Here is an 11,438-nt window from a genome sequence, read left to right on the forward strand (position 1 = left end):
AAAATGTTAAAACTTAAGAGCTTTTTAGAAGAATTTTGAGGACCTCTTAGAAAAGAGGGGTAAAATTACTTAACGGTTTCTCTGTCAAAAATAAAAACACAGGCACTTCGTAAAAAAAAGAGAGTAAAACTTAGACTATCTCCTCAATTGTCAAAGCCCAAAAAAGTTTTGCATAAAATTCTCCAAATTTTAGAAAAGAGGGGTAAAATTACTTAACAGTTTGTCTGTCAAAAATAAAAGAAAAAATTACTTCAAGGCCCCAAAATTGAAAATACAATGTGGCCCAGCCCCCTGTACTTTGGCCCATGTGGCTAAGCCCTTAAAGATTCAAAAAAAATGTAACTGAGCCCTCAAAGCACTTCTCTCACCCGTATTTGCACCTAGCCTCCCTAAAATACCCCCGCCTTCAACTCCGTGCCTCGAAAACGAGATCCGATCGCTGGCGATCCCTCCCCGTCACATTTAAGGCGAGATGATGGCCGTTTTGGGGGGAAATTTTGGCGCGCTCCCTCTATTATATATCCTGTTAACCCACTCGGCTTTGAATAGAGTGTATTTATGGTGCAAAGGGCAAATCTTTCGGTTAGGGCTTATGATCTTCAGCCCCTACTTGTCCTAAAGTGCCCTTCACAACTCCTCTTAAATCCCCTTTATTTATGGCGGAGAGCCCCCTTATTTGCATGGTTTCCTTGGGTGAGAGAGCAGTGTTCTCAAGGGTAACTTGTGCAACCTCTTTTTTTGAGTTTAAGTTCGACGTGGCTGAGAGGTTGAAGGTTCCTTATGATGCGCTATCAATGGTTTATAAATCTGAAAGGATCCCTGATCTGAGTTTTGAGATCGAGAATGAGGATGATATGGAGTGTATGGGGGAGCACAACCGTAATATCGGGTGTCTGGAGATCCATATTCGAGCTACTATAGATGTAGATGTTTTCAGATGTGAGAACACCCCGAAGCAACCTCCTGAAATGTAAGTTATATTTACACTTAATTTATTTGAAAACTTATGAATTGCGTGAGTAAAATGTGGAGAAATGATAACATAGCGAATTGTTTCAGGTTAAATGTTAGCTTTTAACTGATATATGTTAACTTTCTACCGAAGGTTGTGAAGCGGGCATATGTGTTAACTCTTAAGGGTACTGCATTATTTAAGTACAAGTCCTATTCGTTATTTTAAGAAAAAACAATTATATTTGTGTAGCATTATGAATACACTGAAGCCAAAGTTTATTGATAGTACTTCTGCCGCAAACCATGGTTCTGAAAGAATTCCAATTGATAATCCCAGTGGTAGCAGTGTAGTGCGTTCTGATGACATTATTAACAACACAGTAATGATTCCTGGTTGGTGGCATAATGCATTAACTGAAGAGGGTCAAGAATTTGAAAGTGCTGAAGAATTAAGGTTGGCGCTGACATACTATTCTCTGGCCAAAATGTTTGATTATGAGTTTAAAAAGAACGAACCAAAACGTATCCGTGTATATTGCCGATATAAAGAAACTTACGAGTGCCCATGGATGTTGTTTGCTTCACCTGTTAAGAATGCAAATAGACTATCGATCAAGAAGTTTGTTAATGAACATACTTGTGGGCAGTACGGGCAAAATACAGGTCGTTCAAGGGCATCCCGTAAATTCATTGCAACACAGTTACAACCACTCCTGAAGGTCCGTCCAGAAATCCGACCCGTTGATGTGCAAAAGGAGTTCCTCACAAACTACGGCCTTAGAATTGATTACAGTAAGATATGGTGGGGGAAAGAGAGAGCACAGGAGAAGCTTTACGGGGATATATATGAGTCGTATGATCAACTACGATGGTAAATGCTGAGCTTTATTATTAACTTGTTAAGTTCCAAAGTTTGCTTGTTAAAACAAATAGTTAACATGTTCCTTGTTAAGTTCATTGATAACATTGATAACATGTTAAGTTTCACGACTAACATGTTAACTCTTGTAAATAACATGTTAACTTTTGTTAAGTTACCCCAATAATGTGTTAGCTTTTTTTGGTCGCTTGTTAAGCTACACGGATAACATGTTAACTTGTTGGTTTGTTTCTTCTTACACGACTAGGTATGAGCGCATGGTAAAAGAGACAAATCCCGGCAGTTACATACATGTTGACCAGAATGAGGGGAGGTTTTCGAGACTCTTTGTTTGTTATGCTGCATGCATCAAAGGTTTCTTGAGTGGATGCAGACCCCTTCTATTTTTGGACGGTACATTTTTGAAGGATCGATATAAAGGTATTCTCCTCTCGGCCATAGCATACGATGGGAACCAAGGTATATTTCCCTTAGCGTATTGCATATGTGATCAAGAGAATTTGATGAATTGGAAGTGGTTCCTCCAAGGTCTATGGTCCATACTTTATGAGAGGGCTGACCCTTACAATCCTCCCCACCAATTGGTTATAATTTCTGATGCGGACAAAGGAATTAAAGAATCAGTAAAAGAGTATTTTCCAGAAGCTCTACACTCGAGGTGTGTTCTACATCTTGTTGAAAATTTCAGGTTAAAGCTTAAGGACTTGGGTATGAAGTCGAAGGACACTCATGTTCTTGGGAACTTACTCCAAAGTGCTTGTTATAAATACACAATAGCAGAATGGAATGAGTACATGAAAGAGATATATGACATGGATCCAAGGGCATACAACATTGCTATGAACTACTCTCCTGATCAATGGGCAAATGCATTCTTCCCGGGAATAAGGTAACGTTATTTGGCTGTTCTATATCTATGCTAATGTATGAACTTATGCTATTTAGCATGTTATCTTTGGATTTGTTAAATTCTATATCAGAGCTGTTAACTATATCAGAGTTGATAACATGTTAAGTCTTGTTGATAATATGTTGAGTCTCGTGGCTAACATGTTAACTCTTGTGGATAACATGTCAACTCTTGTGGATAACATGTTAACTCTTGTGGATAACATGTTAACTCTTGTGGATAACATGTTAACTTTTCTGGAAAACATGTTAACTGTTAAATGTTAACTATTATATGTAAACATGTTAACTGTAATTCAAAAAAAATAACTCTATTCAATTATTTGTGTCATCCCTTATTTATAACCTGTTAACTCTTATCTGTAAACTGTTAACTGTAATTCATATTATGTTAACCCTATTCAATTATTTGTTAACCCTTATTTGTGACCTATTATAAAGTTATATATAATTTCAGGTATGGGCACGTAACATCTAATGTCGCTAAGTCTTTTAATAATTGGATAAGGAAAGCTAGAATGCTACGAATTCTACAAATGGTTAAGCATATTCGTAAACAGATAATGGTCTGAATGAGTAATTGCCGGTTACTTGGAGATAAATGGGTTGGATATCTCTGTCCACAAGCAGAGATGGTGCTTAAAGAAAATATAGAGAAAGGTCGTACATTGGATGTTAAGCAAGCTGCAGCTGACATATTTGAAGTGCAAGCACATAAAACTACCCGTGTTGATTTGGAGAAGAAGACATGCACTTGCCGTGCTTGGGACGTCATGCGGATTCCGTGTAAACATGCATGTGCAGTCATCTCGTACATGAAGAGAGACATTTACCAATATTATGATTGGTTTATGTCCATAGAAGCATTTAAAAAGAGCTATGACCCGATTCTCTATCCTATACCAGATTATGAGAAACGAAGCGTGCCAAGGGATGAGATCGAGCTACTTCGATCACATACTATCAAAAGAAAGGGGAGAAATAAAACACGACGTATCAACAATCGAGCAGTGTACAAACAACCTTGGAAATGCTCTCGATGTCACTCCGAAGGCCACAACCGCGCATCTTGCAATGAACCGATCGCCGATTGATATGAGTTGCGGATTTTCCGAAACACTTTTGGGTGTATGTAATACTTTTGTAGTTAACTGTTTATATGAACTGAAACATATTTGGGTGTTTGTAATACTTTTGTAGTTACCGGTGTATATGAACTAAAATATGTTTGGGTGTTTGTAATACTTTTATAGTTAACTGTGTATATGAACTAAAATATATCTATGCCAATGTGAATTATAATAAAAATGTTATCTTACTTGGGTTTGTAAAGTTACTCAGTTAGATTGTTAAGTTACAATTAACATATAAAATTTTCTTGGTAGGTTATTAAGCTACACCTATTATATGTTAACTCTTGTAAATAACATGTGGGTAACATGTTAACTCTTGTGGCAAACATGTTAACCCTTATCGCTAATATGTTAACTCTTGTGGTAAACATGTTAACCCTTGTTGCAAACATGTTAACTCTTGTTGCTAACATGTTAACTCTTGTCGTAAACATGTTAACTCTTGTGACAAACATGTTAATTTTTGTGGCAAACATGTTAACTTTTGTTACTAACATGTTAACTATTGTGGATAACATGTTAATTTTTGTTGAAAATATGTTAACTTTCTTCGATAACATGTTAACTCTTTTCGATAACATGTTAACTCTCGTTAGTAACATGTTAACTATTGTTGATAACAAGTAAACTCTTAGCGATAACATGTTAACCCTTGTTGATAACATGTTAACTCTTGATGATAACATGTTAAATCTTATTATCATCATGTTGACTCTTGTAGTTACCGGTGTATATGAACTGAAATATGTTTGGGTATTTGTAATACTTTTGTAGTTAACTGTGTACATGAACTAAAATATATCTATGCCAATGTGAAGTATAATAAAAATGTTATCTTACTTGGTCTGTAAAGTTACTCAGTTAGATTGTTAAGTTACAGTTAACATTGGTCTGTAAAGTTACTCAGTTAGATTGTTAAGTTACAGTTAACATATAAAATATTTTTGGAAGGTTATTAAGCTATACCTATTAAATGTTAACTCTTGTAAATAACATGTTGGGTAACATGTTAACTCTTGTGGCAAACATGTTAACTCTTATAGCTAATATGTTAACTCTTGTTACAAACATGTTAACTTTTGTTCCAAACATGTTTACTCTTGTGGCATACATGTTAACTCTTGTCACAAACATGTTAACTTTTGTTGCAAACATGTTAACTTTTGTTACAAACAAGTTAACTTTATTTGCTAACATGTTAACCCTTGCTGATAACATGTTAACCCTTGTTGATAACATGTTAACTCTTGATGATAACATGTTAACTTTATTCGTATACGGTATTATTTAACAAGTGAACCTGATATGTTATAAACTTTCTCCATATTTAACAAGTGAAGCTGACATGATATAATTGTTAACTTACGCATCTAACATGTTAACTTTGTCCGGACACTAGTTCATTAGCTGTTAATACACTATACAAACTAAAAATTATGAAGATTGTTTACAGTTGTTTATCTACATAGCATTCTTCCTTAGGCTGTAATATTTGCGGCTCATGCAGGCGCTTTTAATTCTGGGTCCTCCACGGCTATTGTGCCCTTTCTATTTCTGAATTCCCAGCCTTCTTTTATTAGTTCCGCCGCAAGCCTTACACGCACTACCTCCGACGAATCATTGGCGGGCGTAACATGCAGAACATCACCTTTCTGTAGAATAGCCCGTACATAAAGGTATACGTATATCCCACAATCGTAGCTACAAATAACAAAACATAAATACATATTACAGGTCAGTTTTGGAGACGAAAATTCTTTAATAAAATAAGGTTCATATGTTAATGTACCTTCCCTTTTGAGACTCGCATGGGATTTCCTTATATTGAAATGTCCTACACACCTTTTCAAGATCGAATGCGGCCTTCATATGGTCCATGAAGTTTATAATTTTGTTAACGGGCTCAAGGTAAGCAGAGGGAGTTACCGAACTATAGTGCAACGCTAAATTTTCATTCAATCTAACTTCGATACAATGCCAATGGTCATGGCGAACAATTGGCAATATGAGTATTGATCGGCCAGCAGTAATATGTTGTTGTATATAAAGTTCATATAGTTCATATAGCCACAGATGAGCCTGATCTCCATAGAGTGAATGTTGTTACACAAAATTAACACATTAAGAAAGAGCGGCCTTTAATATGTGAACATGGTTCAAGTTCATATAGTTAATTTTTTTGAAAAACATGTTAACTTTTGTGGAAAACATGTTATTTTGTGTGGAGAACATGTTAACTTTTGTGAAAAACATGTTAACTCTTGTGGAGAACATGTTAACTTTTGTGAAAAACATGTTAACTCTTGTGAAGAACATGTCAATTTTTGTGAAAAACATGTTAACGTTTATGGAAAACATGTTAACTTTTATAAAAAACATGTTAACTTTTGTGGAAAACATGTTAACTCTTGTGGCTAATATGTTAACCCTTGTAGATAACATGTGAACTCTTGTGGCTATATGTTAACTCTTATAGATAACATGTTAACTTTTGTGGAAAACATGTTAATTTTTGTGGATAACATGTTAACTATTCTAGTTAACATGTTAAATATAAGAGCTTATCTGTTAACTAATTATATGAGGATTGGTCTTACGCAGAAATATATAGATACAATCTCATACTGCTTGTTTAAGTCAGCGTTCTCCTGCAACTGCAGCCATAGCCGTAATCTATCTAAGAATGCCTCTGTTACTTTGTCATCGAGTCTTCCCCCGCGGATCATATACAGTAGTTCCGGGTATGTAATTGTGTTGTTATCAGTAGTTATGATATATACGTACCTTAACAAGCAATAAGTTACGGAGGGTTAAAATTTAAAACATGAAAGCTAACATCTAAACGCACAAACATAACAAGCAAAAAACAGAGGTTCACAGTTAATATTAAAGAGTTAGCATTAAATTACTTAACATGTTAACTGTCGTGGATAACATGTTAACACTTGTGGCTAACGTGTTAACTCTTGTGGATAACATGTTAACTCTCGTGGCTAACCTGTTAACTCTTGTGGATAACATGTTAACTCTTGTCGCTAACCTGTTAAGTCTTGTGGATAACATGTTAACTATTGTTGCTAACATGTTAACTCTTGTTGTTAACATGTTAACACTCGTGGTTAACATGTTAACCCTTGTTGCTTAAATTTAAACGTGAAAGCTTTACATTTTAAAATCAGCACTTACGGGCTACATTTCTCCTTGCAGTACTGCGCGAGCCATTTGTTCTCCTCAGCTGAAAGTTTCTCTGCAACATTTTTTGGTATTCTGTAGTTATGTACAAAAGCCCCAGCGCTATCTAACACTCGTAAGCTAAACGTGCCTACATCAGGGATACCCTCATTCACCTCTTTTAAGGCAGCACGATCCACATCTGTTAAATACGTGCTTTTTAGCACATCCCACTTGCCAACACTGTCGTCATAGTAAACTGTTATTTTCTTTGGGGTGTCACCAACAACAATGGGTTCATCTTTGTGCTCACCTTCTTTTAACTTTAATCCCTTAGCCCTCGGTTTCTTATCCTCAGTAAATGGTGTCCTAACCAGTTTACCTTTCTTGGTTGCTCTTTTGCTTGGAGCTCTACTCCTATAACCCATATATTTTTTGCTCACCGGCTTCCTCGACCTCTTCAATCCTTTGCTGAGAGGAACTTTCTCAACCACACCTTCCTCCTCCTGCACCATCTGCTTGTCCTCCTCATCCTTGATCACTTCGTCTCTCTCTTCGCTCTTGCCCATTTCCTCGACAACTTCATTCTTGGTAACATCGTCTCTCTCTCCTTTCGAGCCCTCTTCATCCTCAACCATCTGCTTGTCCTCCTCATCCTTGGTCACTTCTTCTCTCTCTTCGTTCTTGCCCATTTCCTCGACACCTTCATTCATGGTGACGTCGTCTCTCTCTCCATAGTTGTCCTCTCCATCGATTTCATGCTTGTCCGTGACGTCGTCTCTCTCTCCATAGTTGTCCTCTCCATCGATTTCATGCTTGTCCTCTTCTTCTTCTTCCATTGTAGGGTTTCCTTTCAGCTGCTGTGCAATAAGCTTCTTCACATTATTCTTTAAAATCAAGGGATCTACTATGTCACAAGATTCGTCCAACCCCTTAACATTTTCGTTAAGTCTACGAATCTCATCCATGAAAGTTTGACAATACAATTTCTTCGAGACCCTCAGTGTACTTTTCGTTAAGTCTACGAATCTCATCCATGAAAGTTTGACAATACAATTTCTTCGAGACCCTCAGTGTACGGCAAAGTCTCTGGTTTACTTTAGCAGCATTTCTCCAAAATTGCAGTTGCTCCTCAACTGGTAACGTTTCAATCTCATCTTCTCTTTCGAAAGCATCATCAATGGATTTTGACATTATCTATAATTTAGAAATAACAAAGAGTTAACATCAAGTTTATAAAGGTTAACAGTAAGTGGTCCACAATTGACACAGATAAATTAAAGGTTCTTCAATCATCTATAGGTAACATGTTAACTCTTGTTGCTAACATGTTAACTCTTTCTGGTAACATGTTAACTTTTGTTGCTAACATGTTAACTCTTGTGATAATATATTAACTCTTGTTGAAACATGTTAACTTTTGTGGCAAATATGTTAACTCTTGTTGCTAACATGTTAACTCTTGTGGCAAACATGTTAACTCTTGTAGAAAACATATTATCTATTGTTGCTAACATGTTAACTATTGTGGTTTTGTAGTTAACTATGGTGATTTAGCACATTAGAACTTACCAAACCTATTGACCATCTCTTCTCATGTTCCTTCTCTTCTTCCTTCTTTTCAACCTTCTTTTCTTCTTCAATCTTCCTCTTCCTTACTGCTGCTTTCTTCTCCTCCCTATGTACGACTAGAAATTGTGGTACAATCTCTTCCCTTCTAAGCCTCATCAATGGCCTTCTGATTGGATATTTCTCATCGGATGGGCCAATTTCAGCTATTGGTTTATGTACAACCTGGATGCTAGCTTTTGCAGCCTTGGCAACTATTGTGCGCTTTCGAAAAGATCCATACTTCTCACCAATCTTCACCCAGTTAGTGAGGGGTGGTTTGAATCTATTGCTCAAGGCATATCTTTTAATCCCCGTCATTTCATAGTACGATAGCTGCAAACAATTAATACATGTTAGCATGCAATACTAATCTTTTAAACATGAATATAGTTAACAGAACTGAACTGAAATATAGTTAACACTGACAACACCAACTTTAATACTGGAAACACTATAGTTAACATGAACCTAAATATAGTTAACCAGATCCTTAAAATAGTTAACATGAACCAGTAAGCCTTAATGGTTTCTTGACGTAAGTTGACAGAATACAAGCAAGCGTTCACATGCACATGTTAATCCAACTTACAGGGATCAAAGGCATGCATCCAGGTACATAGCTTACTCCTGACCTGTGCAGACCTTCCCTGGCAATCATAATTCCTTTCTTCGTCTGATCATAGATGTATTTCCCCCAGGCCACATTCCTCACTCTTTCAATTTGTAGGCGTTAAAAAATGCCCATAGGTCCTCAAACACAGTGCAAGACAAGGAAAAGACGATAAACGTTCTTATATCCCATTGTCATATAGCTCATTATCTATTTATCCACTATCTTGTTTAGATTATTTACCTTGTGTTAGATTTATATACCTTGACCATTATATATAAATATATAACTTATATCACATATATATGATAGATCCCTTTGTGTATAATGCTGTTCCTTGAATTATAACTAATGACCTTATATCTATCTCCTGCAAAGAAACTATAGTCTGTTAATTAATTTAAATATGGCATTTAATCGGTTAGATTAGCATAAGAACCAATCAACCCCCTCTGGGTCTAACACCAGCTTTTATGACTCGGCCTGCGAGCCGCATTTTGATTCGCTTTTTCGGGCTACTCATAAAATATCAGATACCTTATTTCTTCTGGTTTTGGCCTCCAGATTTTACCTGATTTTCATCAGTTTAAAGTATGCCACAGTAATTGTTTTCAGTATCTCTGGCTCTTGTACTAGATCTTGACGTGCGCCAGTAAAGCATTGCGCTTCTCGATTCGTTTTTAAGATGAACGTTCCTCTTAACGGGGACCCATTACATTCTGTCGTTGGTTATAGACCAATCGGCAAGCCGCTGTGTAGCCTATTAGGCGTACTCTAGACTTCAAAGATCCGATTCGTTAGCGGAATATACATCACCGGCTCGGAGGCCTTGGGCCAATTGGGTGCTAGCGCGTTAACCCGTCGTTGAACGCCCCTTTGGAAAAAGTCGGCATCGCCTGTAGCTTCAGTTCAAGGTCATTTTGACCGACTGAGATGATGACGGTTTTGAATTTGAACCTTCAATCCAAATGTCCATGACTTTCTTGATGGATTTTTCCTTTCCTACGAGGGGAGGAATATCAGGAAGGGAGGAATAAGTACTCTGCATATTTTGCTGGTCGAATCGTTACTCGACTCCTCGTACATAGCATCGTATTGCGATCTTTGGTTGCGATCACTACGCTTTGCAGAGAAAAGTTCGGTACCACGTGTCGCCAGTTTGTTATGTGATCAAAATTGACAATTTTATCATTTGTTTTCAACCTTTATACGTTTTCGTACAAGTTCAAATTGAAAAAGAGAGTATGATCTTTTGTATGAAGAATCTTATTAAAACGAAAAATAAGATTAAAAATTATTCAACAAAACGCAAGCATAGTTTATCTCCAGCTAGTTTGCGTGGGATCGTTCCTATGCGGGGACGCGTTAGTCCGACATGGACCCCGCACAAGACCAAAGCGATCTACAAATAAATATTCGACCTCTTTTTACACGAGGAAACAACTTATGAAGCGACAGTCACGGACAAGCGAGATTGTGGCTTCTCTTCGAGTTAAAAACCAAGTTTAATCCGCGAGGAAAGAAGGGAAAGAATCACAAAACCTTTCAAGGGGCTTTCCTTTAGAAAAAGTGTTCGCCAAGCTCTGATGATTTTCTATGCAAATTTGGAGTGACTGTCATTAACAAGCCCCTCGCTTCTATAATATAGATCTCATCCCTTGAAAGAAGACCTTGGAATTCCTATTTATAAGGAATTTTGAGATGTGTCTCTAGTAGAAATTGATGTCTAACGTTATCTGGAGTTTTATAACTGTCTAAAAATGTTTATGGAAACTCAGACTAGTGGAAGGGTTTTGGAGAGAAAAGATCTTAAAAAAATCATCGAAAATCCGTGTTGTGAAGTTGTATCCAAACAGAGTCTGGTGACTCAGGGACTTTGCGATCAGCATTTGGTCATCGAACTGTGCGGATCGCTTCTGAGTGACTGGAACTGTGCGAGTCACTTCTGGTGACTCGGAATGTGCGAGTAGCTTCTGTGACTCGAACTGTGCGAGCGAAAAACAAAAAAAAAAAAAAAGAAAAACATTTGGTGATCGAACTGTGCGAGTAGCATTGGTGATCGACTGTTCAGACTTCTAAGCAATGTTTCGTGTATTCTTCAGACCTTCTTTATTTTGAGTACTCATTCGTCGCTTGCCTGTTTTGGTGAATCCTTTTACTTGGATAATAA

General features: G+C 37.0%; 1 protein-coding gene across 1 annotated transcript; it reads left to right on the forward strand.

Moving 5' to 3' along the window:
• Positions 657-3,315, forward strand: LOC109823500. The gene is made up of 4 exons (XM_020389777.1): positions 657-970; positions 1,205-1,825; positions 2,082-2,723; positions 3,201-3,315. The coding sequence occupies exons 1-4, from the start codon at positions 657-659 to the stop codon at positions 3,313-3,315; spliced, it is 1,692 nt and encodes a 563-aa protein (XP_020245366.1).

The sequence above is a fragment of the Asparagus officinalis genome, chromosome 9 (genome assembly GCF_001876935.1).
Source record: "Asparagus officinalis chromosome 9, Aspof.V1, whole genome shotgun sequence".
In the NCBI taxonomy this organism is placed as follows: domain Eukaryota; kingdom Viridiplantae; phylum Streptophyta; class Magnoliopsida; order Asparagales; family Asparagaceae; genus Asparagus; species Asparagus officinalis.

Bases quoted from the DNA above. Each gene is read 5' to 3' on its own strand.
- LOC109823500 (XM_020389777.1), top strand. From the start codon at position 657: ATGGCGGAGAGCCCCCTTATTTGCATGGTTTCCTTGGGTGAGAGAGCA. The intron at 971-1,204 runs GTAAGTTATATT...ATATTTGTGTAG, and splicing joins CCGAAGCAACCTCCTGAAAT to CATTATGAATACACTGAAGC. The intron at 1,826-2,081 runs GTAAATGCTGAG...TTACACGACTAG, and splicing joins TCGTATGATCAACTACGATG to GTATGAGCGCATGGTAAAAG.